Source organism: Portunus trituberculatus, chromosome 17 (assembly GCF_017591435.1).
Source record: "Portunus trituberculatus isolate SZX2019 chromosome 17, ASM1759143v1, whole genome shotgun sequence".
Taxonomy (NCBI): domain Eukaryota; kingdom Metazoa; phylum Arthropoda; class Malacostraca; order Decapoda; family Portunidae; genus Portunus; species Portunus trituberculatus.
The window spans coordinates 235448-255100 of record NC_059271.1 but is presented as its reverse complement, the minus strand read 5'-3'; the positions used below and the strand labels follow the sequence as shown (position 1 = coordinate 255100).

The 19653-nt window shown below is 37.8% G+C and overlaps 1 protein-coding gene across 1 annotated transcript in view; it reads right to left on the bottom strand.

The window, feature by feature from the left end:
• LOC123505166 (dynein beta chain, ciliary-like) overlaps window positions 1–19653 on the bottom strand; it is a 116262-nt gene that overhangs the window by 45149 nt on the left and 51460 nt on the right. Inside the window, exons 32-45 of the mRNA XM_045256326.1 lie at window positions 19047–19172; window positions 9577–9684; window positions 9236–9414; window positions 8782–8917; window positions 8470–8604; window positions 7883–8002; window positions 7603–7745; window positions 7110–7311; window positions 6733–6957; window positions 6053–6263; window positions 5644–5771; window positions 5222–5370; window positions 4791–5073; window positions 3978–4151 (exon numbers count right to left, since the gene is read on the bottom strand). Of these exons, the coding sequence (XP_045112261.1) occupies window positions 3978–4151; window positions 4791–5073; window positions 5222–5370; window positions 5644–5771; window positions 6053–6263; window positions 6733–6957; window positions 7110–7311; window positions 7603–7745; window positions 7883–8002; window positions 8470–8604; window positions 8782–8917; window positions 9236–9414; window positions 9577–9684; window positions 19047–19172 (2319 nt within the window). The remainder of the gene's footprint in view (window positions 1–3977; window positions 4152–4790; window positions 5074–5221; window positions 5371–5643; window positions 5772–6052; window positions 6264–6732; window positions 6958–7109; window positions 7312–7602; window positions 7746–7882; window positions 8003–8469; window positions 8605–8781; window positions 8918–9235; window positions 9415–9576; window positions 9685–19046; window positions 19173–19653) is intronic.

Genomic DNA, 19653 nt, shown 5'->3' with positions numbered 1-19653 from the left:
TATTGCTATCAGGTCTCCCTTTCTCTTCTGTTTTCCAGGGTTGGAAGTTGCATTCTGTTCAGTCTGTCTTCATAAGTCAAATCTCTTAAGTCAGGCACCATTTTGTTGCAGCCCTCTGTACTTTCTCTAGTTTCCTTATGTGTTTCTTTAAGTTCGAGCCCACTGTATTGTTGCATATTCAAGCCTTGGTCTTATCATTGCAGTAATTATTTTCTTCATCATTTCTTCATCTAAATATACGAACGCCACTCTTATGTTCCTCAATAAGTTCAATACTTCTCCAATTATTTTGTTTATATGTCTCTCTGGCGATAGGTCATTGGTAATTGTCACCCCAAGGTCTTTTTCTTCATGACTGGTTTTATGTCTTCATTTCCTATCTTGTACATACTCCTGATTCTTCTTTCACTCTTGCCAAACTCTAATTTCTTGCATTTTGTCGTGTTGAACTCCATTTGCCATGTACAGCTCCATTTCCATATTCTGTCCAAGTCTTCCTGGAGTAGTTCGCAATCTTTGTCACATCTCACTTTTCTTAACAATTTTGCATCGTCTGCAAATAGGCTCACATAACTGGACACCCCATCCACCATGTCATTTATGTAGACCGCGAACATTACTGGTGCCAACACTGATCCCTGTGGAACTCCACTCTCCACCAAGCCCCATTCTGATGGTCTGTCCTTAATTATTGTTCTCATTTCTCTTCCTACCAAAAGTCTTCCATCCATTTTAGTAAACTGCCATGCACTCCTCCTACCATTTCAAGTTTCCAGATCAGTCTCCGGTGTGGTACCTTATCAAAGGCCTTTTTTAAATCCAGATATATTCCATCAGCCCAACCATCTCTTTCCTGTATTACATCTATCACCCTCGAATAGTAACATATCAGGTTTGTCGTGCATGAACGCCCTTTTCTAAAACCAAATTGACACTCACAAAGTATGTCATTTTTCTCCAAGAAGTCTGTCCATCTATTCTTCACCACCCTCTCACACATCTTAGCTACCACACTTGTAAGTGACACTGGTCTATAGTTCAATGGGTCCTGTTACCTGATTTATAAATTGGGACAATGTTAGCTCTTTTCCAGTCTTGGGGCACTACACCTTCCCTTAATGAGGCATCAATTACTTCACAAACTTTTTCTGCCAGTTGCTCCTGCATTCTCTTAAAATCCATCCTGATACCCCATCAGGTCCCACAGCTTTTCTCACTTCTAAACTCCCCATCATATTCTTGATCTCCTCCACAGTTACTTGAAACTCCTTCATAATCCCTTTCTGTTCCATTACCAGTGGTTTGTCAAAAGCAGTCTCCTTTGTGAATACCTTCCGAAAGCATCCATTCATAGCCTCTGCCATTTCCTGGGATCCTCACTGCATACTCCATTTACTTCTAAACTTTCAATACTTTCTCTATTTTTGATGTTGTTGTTCACATGTCTGTAAAAAGCCTTGGTTGGTCTTTACATTTATCAATTATATCCTTTTCTTGTTTCTTTCTTTCTTCTCTTCTAATCAACACATATTCATTTCTTGCTCTTTTGTAACTTTCCCACTGCTTAATCCGTCTTTTCCTTCTCCACCTCTTCCATGCATCCTCTTTTCTTGTTCTAGCCTTTTCACATCTATCGTTAAACCAGTCCTGCTTTCCAACTTCTCTATGTTGTCTTATTGGTACAAATTTTTCTCACCTTCTTTGTATATTTTTATAAATTCCTTCCACTTTTCATTTGCTCCTTAGCACTCTTGAATTTCATCCAATTTGTCTCTTGAAAGAATTTCTTTAGGTTTCCAAAATCTGTCTTGGCATAATTCCATCTTCCCACTTTATATTCTTCATTTCTTCTAGATTTCTCTTCATCTATCACCTTGAACTCCAAAACTGCATGATCACTCTTTGCTAAAGGGCACTCCACCCTCATCTCCTCAATGACCATTGGCTCTGTACTAAAGACCAAGTCCAGTCTTGACGATGCTCCTCTCCTCCAAACCTAGTATCTTCTTTGACCCACTGAGTTAACACATTTTCCATTGCCAGTGTCAATAGTGTATTTCCCATGTTGTCTCTGATCCTTCCATTGACCAGTCCTCCCAACACACCTCTTTACAATTAAAATCTCCCATCATTATAGTTCGTTCACAGCCACCCAACATTTCTTCCAGACATGTTCCTGTATCTCTTATCATTTCTTCATATTCCTGTACTGACCATGCATTTGTCTTAGGTGGTACGTACACCACTATGTAGTGCCTCTTTTTCCTTCATTAGTTTCTGCTCTGATCTTTAGCACTTCTGCCTTTCCCATACCTTCTTTCACTTGATCCACCTTTATATCTTTTTAACCAGCAACATCACTCCTCCTCCCATCTTACCTACTCTATTTCTTTTCCAAACATTATATTTCCTTCTCCAACCATCATCAGGTCTTCTCCTCTCTCAGTTTTGTTTCAGTAAGACCCACAATATCTGGGTTCTTGTCCCTCAAGTAATCGTTGAGTTCTAAAATCCCCGATATCACTCCATTTATGTTGGAATACATTACATTCCGCTCATACGTAAGTGTGTGTGTGTGTGTGTGTGTGTGTGTGTGTGTGTGTGTGTGTGTGTGTGTGTGTGTGTGTGTGTGTGTGTGTGTGTGTGTGTGTGTGTGTGTGTGTGTGTGTGTGTGTGTAGAGTAAAATTCAACTCTTAACTCTTTCTTCTGCAAAACAATTACCTATCTGTAACCTTCCATGTGCTCGCTGCCTGTAAGTCAATCCAAGTTTCCCTCCACTATGATGCACTACAACTCAGCAGTGATAGGATACGCATTTCTGAAGTTAAAGGTAATAACACCATCACTATTGAGCAAAATACATAAACAACCTTAATATGCATCTACTGCACAACAAGTAATGTATCTCTGATGGAGCAATTCCTCTATATATGGTGAATACTATTAACCTTGCAGGTTAATAGTATTCACTGTTTTACCAACAAGTCATTAACTGATGGCAAAATAGATGGTCTGCCATCCATTGTTCCAGTGTTAAATTCACTTTTAAGTTGTTAAGAAAATAATACATACATGAGAAAATTACATATTACATATATCCGTGAGATTACTCTATTTTAAACATGTTTTCTATCATTCCAACACAGAGCCACATACAATGGTTCAGTAAACATTAGTATGCAGTACTGTTTAACCAGTATTAGCTGATGTTTTATAATTAGGATGTGAATTGAAAGCACCTGTGTATCTATATTCATGTATGCATGAATACATGCGTGCTTCCATATATGTACCTATGTGTGTCTTACAAAGGAAATATGACAACTGTGAAACATGACTCCAATGAGATCTGTACTTCAAGCAATGAGTTCTTGTGATGACCAATTGATGCATAGCTCCAACACTTCTTTGATGTCAGACAGGCTCTGTGCACACTGCTGACAGTCAACTTGTGCCAGACAGGTTTTGCGAACATCAATCATAGCCAACAAAAAAAACTGTGATCTCAATGAAGAGAGGTCATGTACCAGTCAGTTCTATGAGTTTTATATATTCAAATACAGAAAGAAAATGTTTAATTTGAGTAGATATGTACAGTAAAACTTAAACATAAATACAAGAGAGAGAGAGAGAGAGAGAGAGAGAGAGAGAGAGAGAGAGAGAGAGAGAGAGAGAGAGAGAGAGAGAGAGAGAGAGAGAGAGAGAGAGAGAGAGAGAGAGAGAGAGAGAGAGAGAGAGAGATTTAGAAAGAGACAAACAAGTCGACACAAACCAACCAACAGACACAAACTAACCAACATAAAATAGACACAGACACAGAGACAGACAAACAGACAGACAGACAAACAGACAGACAGACAGACACACAGACAGATGGATAGATGGACACAGACACATATACACATAGAGAGAGATAGATGGAAGAATAGAAAGTGATGGCTTATCTTTAAAGTATGACACACAGAAAGCTACAGACCTGCAGCGGCATGTCAGGGTCCAACTCAAACTTTGGTATCTTCTCAGTCCAGGGGGCAAATCTGAGGCTCTCCCTCTCAATGTAGTAGTCAAACACAGTGCCAGTTGTTGGAAACTTGACAGTGCGAAACTCTTGCTGAAACCACTTGCTGAATTCCACTCGGTAGTCAATATTCTATGAAAATGAGTAATAAGTGAGTAATATAAAAAGGAAAGGTTTGAAAAGTGTTATAGTGGTGGCAAAAAAGAAATGAGTTTAAACCATCCATAGGAATTTGGCACAGTAGAGACAAGAGAAAACAGGTGTTATGTATCACTGCATGTGTCTTTTGTGAATTTTTATGAATGCTCATAAAGTTATCCTATGCAGTCCCCATTTTTATTGTTAACTTATGTGTCATCTTATATATATATATATATATATATATATATATATATATATATATATATATATATATATATATATATATATATATATATATGCAAGTGTGTGTCAAAAAAAAAATCTCCCATAATCAGATTTGTATCAGCCATTCTCATGTCTCCAAGGCATTGCACATCACATTTTGTTCATTACCTCATCTAGCCGACCTATGCTGTCACTTGAGGAATCAAAATAAAATAATTGAGCAAAAATCTACTCTATCATTTGTGGAAAATCTTAAGTGTTTCTGAGACAGTAATCATAATCTATATATCAAAACATCAAAATAGATTAGTCTCAATGATGAAAAATATTGAAAAATCTCTCTCTCTCTCTCTCTCTCTCTCTCTCTCTCTCTCTCTCTCTCTCTCTCTCTCTCTGCTAGCTTACCCCATCTTGATAGAGAGCAGATCCAAAAGCCCACACAAGTGCGAAGACAAAGTACTCTTCATAGACTTCTTTAGGGCTATCAGGCGGAGCATTCTCTGGTGTGAGGAGGCAGTCCAGGAGCTGGCAAAGCATCATCAGATGGCTAATTTCTGGCATTGGTGTGATCTTCTTAAAACGAACTCTTAGTATGTCTTGACACGTTGGGATGTACTTGTCAAAGAGCACCATTAAGTTGGCCTTCTCACTCTGCACCTCTCGCCGGTCTATCCAGCTGGTGACATAACTGGGGAAAGAAAGCAAGAGAGTGAAAATTGTAGCCAATGACTCCTGTAACTTTGGCTTTGTAACCATGAGATTGATCTGAGGATAGATGGATAGATAGACTGATGGATATTGACATGCATGGAGTAATGCATGCAAGCTTGACTCACGGGTTCCAGCCAAGGTCTCCCTGGTTGAGGTAAATAATGCCAGCCCGGGAGACTGTGGCAGGTGTGGCTGTGCGCAAGTGGCTGATTTCAAACAGCAGACGCATGCAAGGTGTGAGAGAGATGCGTTCATTACTGGCCAGGGTCAGAATCTGTCAGACAAAATTTTTTAAATTATTATTCTTCTTTTATATACATGCAGTGCAAATTACTAAAAAAGTAATCATTCTTTACTATAGCATAAACAAATTTGAACACATTGTAAAACTACTACTATATACAGTTCCTTTACTTGCATGAAAGAATAATGGTAAATAAATTCATATTAAAAATCCACTTATTAATGAATTCATCATATGATTTTGCTAAGTACACACTGGACATGAGAAAAGCAACATACTGGACCACTATCACTTCTGCCTCACCTTGTTGTCATCCATTAGTGTATTCAAGGATTCAATCCACATAGGATCAATGTCACCATCAAGAATTATCCACTTTGGAGCATCGCCGGGCATGTTGGCCTGATCACGCATCAGGCTGGAGAATAGCCCTGCAGTACACACACCCATGTATTCACACCAAATCATTACTAATACACAAATATCAATATCTAACACCAACATACACATACACTATATATATATATATATATATATATATATATATATATATATATATATATATATATATATATATATATATATATATATATATATATATATATATATATATATATATATATATATATATATATATATATATATATATATATATATATATATATATATATATATATGAAGAGGCAATAGTATCTGTGTTGTATGAGCTCACCATCTTTCCATTCTCTAGTGGATGGATTAATGTAACCAAAAAGTTCATCTGTGGTTACTGCCTTGGGATTGAGGTCAAAGCACGTCGGCTTCTTCTTCATGTTGTGCAGCGTCCTGAAAAGTGTTCGCCAAACTTGAGTCTTGCCAGTGCCTGCTTGTCCAATGATGAACACACTGTGCCGCACTTCAAGCAGTTCCTTCAGTTGTATTACCTGCCAAAACACAAAACAACAAGCAATACAATAAGTTAATATTGTTACAGATATACCCATAAATTAATCTAATCTCCAACTTTATTTCTCTCTCTCTCTCTCTCTCTCTCTCTCTCTCTCTCTCTCTCTCTCTCTAGGTGAATCAAAACAAATCAGTGATATTTTGTCTTGTTATCAGTACTAAGTGGTACATTCTAAAGGCTATGGTCAGTACAGTACATCTATACATGGGAAAAGTGGAGGTTAGGCAAAATAGAAGCAATCTCAAGAAGTTTGTTTCTCAAGTAAATACATTTTTGAAAGGCAAATAAAGATAGTTTCTGCACACACTACACAAAAAAAAAATGCCTTATAGCAGTTGGAATTTATCAGAAATTTCAACTGACTATACAAATTTATGAACTTCAATTCTAAGTACGTTACAACAACACTATTAATGAAAGTAGTTTCTCATAACATTTCTTTTTACCTTAAGAATGAAGCTGTCTTCTGGCTGAAGCTTCAAGTCCACTGCTGCCTCCTTGACAGCCTTCTCAAAGTCTTGATCTTTCTTCCGTGGCACATCCAAAGCAGGAAAAAGATCTCCAATAAGACCCATGAAGACAGGCACATCATCCGTCACAATTTTGGGCACATTGTAGTCCCTCAAGGCACGCATCAACACTTGATCCTCAGGCCTCTCTGGGTCATCACGCTGCCAGTATTACAACAAAATAATCTCAAGCTCAAGCTCAAGCCTAGCCACAAAGTAAGCAGCAAAGTCATATGTCCCCTTTCCACAGACAACAATTAGACTTGTAGCATATGCAATTATTTTTAAGTATTATAATGTGTTGAGTTCCTTACCTTGAGAGATCCAGCCACAACTAGCAAACTCTTGATAGCTCTCAGACCCCAATCATAATGACTCTGTTTTGAGAGCAGCTCCCGACAAAGTCTATAGAGTGTGATGAACTTCCTTGCCAAAACTTTGGCTTCAATGAATCCCTCAGCAACCAGCATGATCTCACAAATCAGTTCCAAGTCAGGCACAACCATGGCACAAGGTCTCAAAAGGACGGAGACAAAATCAGTAAAAAATCAAAGTTATATAATACTAATGAAATATTCTCAGCTGTGACCAAAGCACAATAATTACTATATCATCTGTTTATCATGTACAATACAGTAAAAAAACATGTCACTTTTGCTATATCATAGTCACAAATAACATGAGAACCAAACTCTCTTTATCATTTTTAAGTGAATTCAAATGTTTAACTGAATTTATCTGGAATAATAAAAACCTTGATTAACTCCATACTGCAAGATAAGCAAGTAAACGGTGATGGTGTCTCACCTAAAGAGTACTTTGAGATTCTCTGGTAACTCAGTGCGACCTGCATAGCCAGGGTTCATTGTGATGAAAATGCCCACTGTAGTTGTGAGCCGTATGTTCTCTCCCATAAAATCAAATGTTTTCTTTTTATTGCGGATGGCATCCTGGAAAAATAGGAATCAGATGCAATGAATGAAACTATGCATAAAAATATTTTGATATAATAAGAAAAATCTTTTCAAATGCTCTCTTAGGTAATGACATGACACAGAAAACTGAGGTGGTGGTCAACACAGCTCACCTGGACACTCTTCACCTGCACAGCCACCACAGAGAGCACCTCCACAGATATTCTGTTGAACTCATCAAAGCAGCCCCATGCACCAGTCTGAGCCAGACCTTTGTAGATGTTGCCACAAGACTGCAAATAAAAATAAAAATATTGTTCCAATTACTTAACAATAATCACAACAAAATATCAAGAGTTGCAAAATTCTAATCTTTCTATAATTTCAGAATACAACAGAGCAAATATTGTGGTGTTCTGTGCCTCTGACCTCAGTAGCTCATTGACTCATCCAAAAGACATAATCTACAAAAAAAATTATTTGTTCTTCAGTGACACACAATGCATTCCTTCCTCCACACTCAACATTCTTAAGTTTCCTTTAATAAAAACCCAGAGTAGATTTGGCTGAAATATTTCTTTTCATGAATCTATCTTGTTCTCTCCCTTGAAATAAAGGCTAACAAAAATATGTTCATCACATTTATGGAGAAATCTTGAAACGGACTGAAATTATTTGTCACACCTCTCACTGCCATGTCAATAACATATCAGTCATCTAACTTGATTATTTCTATATTCATTGGTCTATCTGTGCTCACCTTATAGTCCATTTGCTCCGAACAATTGAAGACGTACACCATCATTCCAAGAGCACGACCAAGATCCTTGGTGGTTTCTGTCTTGCCAGTACCAGCTGGGCCAGAGGGAGCACCACCCATCACCAGATGAAGGGACTGTAACACAACATTTTATTACTGTTGTGGTTTTCCTTCATCATTTCAGCTATACAAAATAATACATGGCATCAGTTACATGCTTCACTACTATAAAAAGAACATCTCATGCACAATGAAAGAAGAGGGAAAATATTATGTCAAATCATGAATGTTCTTTCCAAGTGAGAACAACACCTGTGTCAGAGTGATGTAGCAACGATCAGTGAGGGGCGTGATGACAAGACGAGGAGTGTTTCCAAGGTACTCATGATCATACTTCATTCTCGCATCACAAATATCCACAATGCAGTCTGATTCTTGTTCATCCCATCTGAAAATGAATGCTCACATCATCATAACTCCTGACAAATTTGAACGTCATATTCAATGTAATACAAACATAGTAGTCAACTGTTAACTGATGAGCTATGCATCAATCTCTACAGATTTGGATTTTCTCATCACAAAAATAACTTCCTTAGTTTATCACCTAACATTATATTTACCACCTTCAAGTAACACACAATCCATATTAACTCTATATGATAAAACCACCTCAATCAATCAGAGTCAAAGTGACTTACCTTAGTGAAGGATACACAATGATGGCCATGGCCTCATGCAATGAATATTAACAGAAGTGCCTTACCTGTGGCGTAGCTGAGACTGCCATGCAAATTCTGCAGCGCTCTCCACTCGTCCACTGATGAGCCTCCCAACCACATCTCGTGCATGAACATCAATGGTACAGATGGTCATGATTTTTTGGCGTTGCTGCCGTGTGAGTTCTCCCAACAGAAGTGATATGAGAGCATTTAGCTGCTGCACCTGAAAACAAGAAGAGGAACATCAATAATAGTCTAAATATCCAATCATTGAGTAAAATGAGGACTGCCTGTACAATGCAATTTTTTGGTACTGTACTTCTTACTGAAGATAGTTGTATACCAAAGAGACTCTCTATGTTAATGAGATACATTCATTACATACCTGTTTACGGTAATAGTCCCTCAGTGCATTCTCATAGCCCTCCTCCAGGCGAGCAAAGGCAGCCGTCACCTCCACTGTCCAGTAGATCTGTGTCCCTGTTAGTGCCACCTGAGCAACCAGGCAATAGTACAATAAGATTATTTGTGTGTGTGTGTGTGTGTGTGTGTGTGTGTGTGTGTGTGTGTATTTACCTAATTGTATTTACCTAATTGTAACATACGGGAAAAGAGCTATGCTCGTGTTGTGTCCATATCTATTAATGTCCAGCTTTTCTTAAAATCATGAATATTCCTTGCGTTGACCACTTCCATGTCTAAACTATTCCATGCTTCCACCCTTCTATGAGGAAGCTATATTTTTCACATCTCTCCTATAAGTGGCCATTTTAGTTTTTCCCATGCCCTCTCGACATTCTTCCATTCCACATACACAGATCTTCCCTATCCATTTTTCCATGCCAATCATCACTCTGTATATTGCTATCAGGTCTCCCCTTTCTCTTCTGTTTTCCAGGGTTGGAAGTTGCATTCTTTTCAGTCTGTCTTCATAAGTCAAATCTCTTAAGTCAGGCACCATTTTCGTTGCAGCCCTCTGTACTTTCTCTAGTTTCCTTATGTGTTTCTTTAAGTTCGGAGCCCACTGTATTGTTGCATATTCAAGCCTCGGTCTTATCATTGCAGTAATTATTTTCTTCATCATTTCTTCATCTAGATATACGAACGCCACTCTTATGTTCCTCAATAAGTTCAATACTTCTCCAATTATGTGTGTGTGTGTGTGTGTGTGTGTGTGAGTGTGTGTGTATTTACCTATTTGTATTTACCTATTTGTGATTACAGGGCCCGAGCTGTAGCTCTCTATGTCCTGTCTCTTTGTCTACACTTGTCCAATTTTTCCTTCATTTGACTGACACTTGCTGCACACACCACATCCATGCTCAGTTTGTTCCATGCATCAATGCTCCGATACGGGAAGCTATACTTCTTGATGTCGCTCGTGCAGGAGTCCTTCAGTATTTTCTTTGGGTGTCCTCTTAGGTAATTACTGGATGCCATCGTGATCAGGTTCTCCCTATCCAATATGTCCACTCCATGTACTATATTGAACATTGTTATCATATCCCCTCTGACTCTTCTTTCTTCCAACATGCTTAATTCCAGCCTATTTAACCTCTCCTCATACGGTACCTCCTTAAAGTCTGGTATCATTCTTGTTGCTAACCTCTGTACTCTTTCCAGTTTATTGACATGTTTCTTCATGTATGGTGACCAAATTACTTATGAATATTCCAACTGTGGCCTAATCAGGGTGGTCAATATCTTCTTTATCATGTTCCCATCCAGGTAATTAAATGCCCATCCTATACTTTGGAGTATGGTGTACGTTTTTCCAAATATTCTATTAATGTGCTTTTCTGGAGACAGATTACTCTGTACAGTCACTCCCAAGTCTTTTTCTTCACTGACTTCAATCACAGTCTCCCCCAAGCTGGTAGTCTTTATATGGTCTATATTTACTTCTACCCATTCTCATTTCACAGCTTTTCTTGGTATTGAATTCCATTTGCCACGTCCTGCTCCATTCATATATTTTGTCCAAGTCCTTCTGCAGTATATTACAGTCATGTATATTCCTCACTCTCCTCATAATCTTTGCATCATCTGCAAACATATTCATATAACTTTTCACTCCCTCTGGCATGTCATTTATATAGATCAGGAACATGATAGGACCAAGCACCGAACCTTGGGGAACTCCACTGGTTACCTTCCTCCACTCTGACTTCACTCCCTTCACTACCATCTTCATTTCTCTACCTGTCAAATAATTTCTCATCCACTCCATCAGATTTCCCCTTATTCCTCCGATACTATTTAACTTCCACATCAATCTGTTATGTGGTACTTTTATCAAATGTTTTTTTTAAGTCTAGGTATACACAATCAACCCATCCATCCCTCTCTTGTAAAATATCGACCACTCTTGAGTAGAAACATAGCAAATTTGATACACACAATTTAACTTTTCTAAAGCCAAACTGTTTCTCACTTAGTATTTCTTTGTTTTCCAGGAACTCACACCACTTGCTTTTGATCACTTCTTCACATATCTTACACATAATGCTGGTCAAAGAAACAGGTCTATAATTCAATGGTTCAATGCGACATCCACTTTTGTAGATTGGTACTACATTTGCCCTTTTCCATTCTACTGGCACCTGTCCCGTGTTGATAGATGTTCTTGTTAAATCTAAAATTGGATCTAGCAACTACTCTTGACATTCTTTTAACATTCTTCCAGACACATCATCTGGTCCCATTGCCTTGTTAACATCTAATTGACTCAAAACTTTTGCAATGTCACTCTTTGTTACTATAATTTCTTGCATCCATCTTGTCACAGGTAACATCCGTCAATTGAATTGTGTTTTTTCTGTGAATACTTTGCGGAAATTCTCATTCAATTTTTCAACAATGACACTTGTATCTTCATATATATAATCTCCAACCTTTAATTTATCAACTGTTTCTTTTTTCTGTAATTTACCATTAATGAATTTATAAAACATTTTGGGATCACTTTCACAATTCTCCACTATTCTCTGTTCAAATTCTTGTGCCCTTCTTCTCACTTGAACATATTTATTTCTTGCATTCCTATATGCTTCTCTCTCCACTTCCTCATTATTTCTCTTGTATTTTTCCCATGCCTTTTCCTTCTCCCTTTTTGCCTTGTCACAGGTTTCGTTAAACCATTGATCTCCCTTTAAGATTTTCTTAGTATATATTGGCACAAAGTTATCTGCGGCCTCACTATATATTTCCATAATTTTTTTCATATTTTAACTGCATGTTTGTTTTCTGGTACATTTCAGACCAATCCACATTTCCAAAGAAATTTCTCAACTCCATATATCTTCCCTTAGCATAATTTAGGCATTCCTCCTTGTATCCAACTTCATTATCTTTGCTGAATCCCACCTTTACCTCAAATTTCAATAATTCATGATCACTCTTCCCCAAAGGACACTCATGCTCAATCTCATTTTCTAGATTTACTCCCTTTGTGAATATCAAGTCCAGTCTTGACGGGGCATCACCCCTCCTTCCCCTTGTTGGATGCCTCCACCTTCACTGTGTCATCAAATTCATTTGACCATGCACTTGTTTTGGTGGTACATAATTAAATAATTGTTAACACAATTATTCCACCTCCACTTTTCTTCACAATTATTCCACCTCCACTTTTCTTCACTCTATCTTTTCTCCACATTCTATAATTTCCCCCTCCAAACCAATCTATTTGTATATTCGGTCTCAATTTAGTCTCCACTATACACATAATATCTGGTTTATCCCTTATCAGATGGTCCATACACTCTAATCTTTTTGATAGGAGGCCGTCTATGTTAGTATATGATACTCTTATGTCTTTCTTCCTTATCTGCTCCTTTGTCTGGTCTTTTACTCCCTCTCTTTTGTCCACCACTTCCACACTTTGTCGTTTCTTATTTTCCAGAAAAACTTCTTTTCTTCTTCTGTTCTTGCCTCATTCCTTTCTCACCTCTGTCACCATTTCTCTCATCTTAGCCCTTTCCTCCTGCGACATATTTTTTCTTACATAAATCATGTTTGTCTCTTGAGAATTTTTCAGCTTCCATGCATTTCTCAATACATGCTCAGCAGCTATTTGGGATTTTAATGTTATCTTCATGGCTCTAGACTTTCCTTCTTTATACTTTCCCAATCTCATATATTACTCAACTTCTCCAAATGCATTTTCTTCTTCCGAGATCTTATTCAGCATGGTCTTAATCTTCTCTTCCTCCTTAATTTTTCTCTCCTGCCAGTTTCTTATATTATCTTCCTTTAATCCACTCACTACCACACACTTTTTCTTTTCTGCAATGTTTCTCACCATTGTCTCCTCTTGCTGTAAAACTTTAACAATCTCCCATTGGGCCAACTCACTCTTTTCTTTTTCTTATTGTTTAATTATGTCTGTAAAACTGTTATGCGCTTCTTCATTGTTTTTTTTCACCTCCTCCAGCCTAGTGTCTCTTTGTTTACTTTTCTCCTCTCCTTCTTTTAGTTTTCTTTCCATCTCAGTTATTTTTACAGTTAATTCCTTACACTGTTTTCCCAGGAGAACATTGTTACTTTCCAATTCCAACTTTTGTGTCAACAACTTGGCATTTTCCCTGGTAAGCATTATGACTTCCCTACGGAAGGCCTCATTTTCTCTTAGGATTCTATCCAACTTTTCCTCTATTACCACTATTGTTCCAATTCTTTTTTCCATATTCTCAATTCTTCTGTCCAAACTCACCTCCCTCAGTCCTGGGGAATCCAAAAAACCTACAAATGATTCCCTTCTCGCTTCCGCCATGTTTACGGGTATCAGCTGTTTGTGGGTTGGTGACCGCACAAACAAAACTTTTCACACACTTCACCTCTTCCTATTTTGTGACATTCCTCACTTTCCCCCACTCATCACCTCATTGGACCATAGAGACATTCCTATTACTGCTCGGGCCCTGTATATTCACGTATAGGTAGATATTTGATGCCGTGGATGGAGCCCCCTCTCCGACGTCTTGTCAGCTCGGCGGTCTGGTGTGTATTCACCTAGTTGTATTCACCTAGTTGTAATTTTACAGGGCGTGGGTATCATACTCATGTGGCCCCGCCTCCATATCTACACACATCCAACTTTCCTTTAAAACTATGCACACTCCTCGCTGACACCACCTCCTCACTCAAACTATTCCACACCTCCACACATCTCTGTGGGAAACTATATTTCTTCACATCCTTCAAGCATATTCCCTTGGCTATCTTTTTACTATGCGATCTCGTAGTTTGATTTAAATTTTCTTCTCTCAACATCATTTGCTCATTATCCACTTCATCCAAACCGTTCAGCAGTTTATAAACCTGTATTAAATCCCCTCTTTCTCTTCTTTGTTCCAAGGTAAGCAAATTCATTTCTTTTAATCTCTCCTCATAGGTCATTTCTGCCAATGCCGGAACCTTTTTTGTTGCCATTCTCTGCAATCTCTCCAACTTCCTTATATGCTTCTTTTTATAAGGGGACCAAACCACCCCAGCATATTCCAATCTTGGTCTAATTACTGTACTAATTAATTTCTTCATCATATCTTTATCCATATAATGAAAGGCTAATCCAATATTTCTAATCAAATTATTTGTTTCTCCAAACATCTTGTCAATATGAGCTTCAAACTGCCCATGGTCTTGTATTATCACTCCCAAATCCTTTTCCTTTTCCACCTTTTTCAACACTACTTCTTCACCCATCTTATAAGACCCTCTTGGCCATCTTCCACTCTTCCCCATCTCCATTACATGACTTTTGCTCAGATTAAATTCCATCTCCCACCTCCTGCTCCACTCCCAAATCCTATCCAGATCTGCCTGTAAAATTTCACAATCTTCTTCACTCTTCACACACCTACACAACTTCGCATCATCCGCAAACAAATTAATATAACTGTTTACTCCCTCTGGCATATCATTAATATAGACAAGGAAAAGTATTGGTGCCAGAACTGAACCTTGTGGGACTCCACTCTCCACCACCAACCAGTCCGACTTTGCATCCCTTATTACCGTTCTCATCTCCCTCCATCTCAAGTAGTTTTCCATCCACTTTAACACTTTTCCCTTCAGTCCTTCATAAATCTCTAATTTCCATAGCAGTCTCATGTGAGGTACCTTGTCAAAAGCTTTCTTTAAATCCAAATATACACAGTCCATCCATCCCTCTCTCTCTTGTATTTTGTCAACCACTCTTGAATAAAAGCTCAGTAGATTTGTTACACATGACCTCCCTTTCCTATAGCCAAATTGATGATCTGATAATAACTTATGATCCTCCAGGAACTGTATCCAATATTTCTTTATCAGCCTCTCACAAATCTTACTGACCACATTTGTTAAAGACACAGGTCTATAGTTAAGAGGCTCTTCCTTACTGCCTCCCTTATAAATGGGCACCACTTCAGCTCTTTTCCACTCTACCGGTACTTCCCTGGTTTCTAATGAACACCTTATAATATCATATAATGGATCTATCAATTCTTCTCTACAGTCCCTCAATAATTTGCTTGAAACTTCATCTGGTCCCATCGCTTTATCATCTTTATGTTCCTCCAACATTTTATATAACTCCTTTTTAGGTATCTTAATGTCATCCATGTGCACATTTCCTTCTACATTTTGAGGCTTTACAAACATTGTTTCTTTAGTAAATACTTGTTGAAACCTATTATTTAGCAATTCCGCGATATTCTTAGGGTCATCTACTATCCCTTGCTCTCCTTTTAATCTTTCAATGGACTCTCTCTTTTTAAGTTTACCATTTATGAACCTGTAAAACAATTTTGGATGTTCCTTACTCTTGTCTACAATATCTTTTTCAAATTTTCTTTCTTCCTCCCTCCTTACCCTCACATACTCATTTCTCGCCACTCTATAATTCTCCTTATTTAGCATATTCCTCCTCTTTTTCCATCTTTTCCAAGCCACATCTCTCTTTTCTTTAGCCTTAACACAAGTTGCATTAAACCAATCCTTTCTTCCTTCCTCTCTTGGTTTATACTTTGGTACAAATTTCATAACTCCTTTATAATATTTCATAAAAATCTCATATTTTTTTGCACTTCTCTGATTTGTAACATCTTCTCCCAATCTAATGTTCTAAAATAATTTTTCAAATTTTCTGTGTCCATCTTTCTATAATTCAATCTACCACTCCTGTATGTCTCATCTCTCCTTTGCTGTGTTATTGCCATCTGCATTTCCATAACCACATGATCACTCTTCCCCAATGGACATTTATATTGTATATCCCCATATAGGTACACTTCTCGTGTTAACACCAAATCCAGTCTAGCCGGTTCATCATCTCCTCTATATCTAGTATTTTCTTTCACCCTCTGTTCCATCATATTTTCCATCATTAGATTAAGGAATCTCTCTCCCCATGCTTCCTCTCCAACACCACTTACTAGATTTTCCCAATCCACTTCTTTACAATTAAAATCTCCTACTAGTATCACCTTTCTTTTTCCAGTTAATACACTTTCCAAACTCTGTAAAGTATCCTTGATCATATTGTCGTATTCCCTTAATGTCCAAGAATTTGTTTTAGGAGGTACATAGGTCACCATGATTATTAATTCTTTTCCATCACTTTTTAACCTTATGCTTATCACTTCTGCGTTGTTCTTCCCATACCAAACCTTATCCACATTTATCTCCTTCTTCATCATAATCATAATTCCTCCTCCACCTTTACTCTCTCTATCCTTTCTCCATATATTATATTTATTATCCAAATTTACCTTTGTTTTTTCATGTAATTTTGTCTCAGTCAAACACACTATATCAGGCTTCTCCACCATCACATAGTCTTGCAATTCTAATTTACTTGACAGTATCCCATCTATATTAGTATACATTACGGTCCACCTACTGCTCCCTCTAGGGGTTCCTCCGCATTCCTTCTTTCCACATACCATTTTCTGACTCTCTCTCCTATAACTCTCCAAAAAAACTTTTCTTTTTCCTCTTCAGACCATTCATCATTTTTCCTTCTCGCCTCTTCCAACAATTCCTTATATCTTCTCCTCTCTTCCTCATTTCTATTTTTCTTACACACCTCTTTACAACCTTCTACCTCTCTTAATTTTGATGTTCTATATAAAATGTCCTCCGCAGATTGTTGTGACTTCAGTACTACTTTAATCAGTCTCCTTACTCTCTCCTTATACGGACCCAGTCTATGGATCTCTTCCACTTCTTCTTGTAGGTCTTTTTTTCATCATCATTTAGATTTTTAAACAGATCTCTTACCGTTTTTAATTCTTCTTTAATTCTCTTAGGCTTATATGTTATATTTTGTTCTTTCATTCCAAATATTAACACACTCTTCTTTTCTGCTATTTCTTTTATCAATGTTTCCTTATTCTTCATAACATTAACCAGTTCCTTAGACCTTTCTCTTTTGTCTTCATTCAACTGATCTTTAATTATTTCTTGTAATCCAACCATCTCAGCTTCCCTCGACTCAGTCCATTGTGTTTTCTTCAGTTCCCACTCCCTTTTAAACCTTTCACTTTGCTCACTGATCATTTCTTTAAAGTCACCTTTCTCCTTTACAACTTTCTCCATTTTCTCCTCCAACTGTCTCTTATATTTTTCAACCTCCACTCTCAAGTATGCATTCTCATCCACCAATCGTTTTTCATTTCCCTCCAGTCTCTTGACTCTTTCCTTCAAAGCCTTGCAGAATTCTCTATCCTGCTCCTCCTCACTCCTCTGAACTTTTAATTCCTTCACCAACTCCTCAAATTTATTTTCTAGCATTACCAATCTTCCTTGCATTGTTGCCCCTGTTGAAGATGGACTCATATTTTGAATGGTTACTTTTGGTTTTGCTCCCTGGGCCTCATTGGCATATTTTGAATTTGGTAACTTATTTCTTACTAGTCTATCCATTTCATTTCACTCTTCCTGGAAGTGTGTGGGTGTGTGGTGGTGTGCACTGGCGGTCAGGCCTAGTAGCTTTGTGTGTGTGGTGGGATGCGTTGGCGGCTGTTTATGGCTGGCCTTTGTGTGGTTTCGGCACTGTCGTTTGGAGTGCAGAGGTTCCAACACCTCCGATCACTCTCATGTACACGCCACCAGGCTATGTTCACTCTGTACACTCGTTCACTCGCTCTGGTTGCCCTTTTGTACTAGTGACGGTTCTCACTCCAAGCACATTCACACACATGTGTGTGTGTGTGTGTGTATTTACCTAGTTTACCTAGTTGTATTGTACAGGGTTCAAACAGGGTTCATAGTGTCATGTCTCCATGTCTCCATTTATCCAATTTTTCATTAAAGTTAGGCACATTATGTACTGTAACAACTTCATCACTCAATGCATTCCACTTTTCCACCATTCCATGTGTAAAACTGTATTTTCCAATATCCTTCACACACTGCCTAATCGTAATCTTCTTGACATGTCCTCTTGTCCTTGTAGCTTCTTTTGTCACCAGCACCAGGTCTTCCTCGTCTATTTTTTCAATGCCATTTATTATTTTATTCAATGTTATTAGGTCTCCTCATTCCTTTCTATATTTTAAGGTTAGCAGTCTCAGTTCCTTCAGCCTTTCTTCATATTTGAAGTCCTTAGTTCCAACACCATCTTTGCAGCTATCTTCTGAATCCATTCTAATCTTCTTATATCTTTTTTTGAGCTTGGTGACCACACCACTGCTGCATATTCCAGCTTAGGATGTATCATGCTTGTGATAATTTTTTTCATCATATCTTTGTCCATGAATTGAAATGCCACTCTAATATTAGTCAACATTTTTATATATTAATCCAAATATGTGTGTGTGTGTGTGTGTGTGTGTACAAACCATAGCACATGTTGCAGGAAGGAGTCACCTGTGCTGGATAGTCTCCAATCCACTGGTCCCGTGGCCGGTCTTCATAGGCCACCACTGCATCAGTCATTCTGGCGCGCACTGTGTCCCGCATCACCTGCAGCACACTCATCAGCCACTTCTCCACCTGCAACACCACAACACCTTCAATGTTCTGATGTGGCAGACCAAAGCAGAAAACTATCAAGTCTATACATACAAAACAAGAGTTGAATAAAAAGAAAAAACACTAATCTACAGAAATCACCATTTGGAAAAAGAAAGAACTAGAACTGGCCATACCATCTGCCCAGAGGTTATTCTTGGAAATTTCATAAAATTCAAACAGAACTTCATTTCAACACTTGATAGCAAGGTTATTCAGGACTCTTAGTGCATGCATTCAAGTGTGAAAGTGACTATTTTGTGATCTTTAATTGATTGGATATGCAATGACAATAATATGTCTTCATGAATAAAAAAAAAAAAAAGCATGTCAAAAGAAATGGAATAACTGTTGTTTGAGAAAGTTATGAAGTAAGAATATAAAATGTTATCTTGACAAAGCAAACTACATATATCACAATTGGTATAAATGGCAGTTATTAATGAGATGGTAAAGAAATTAA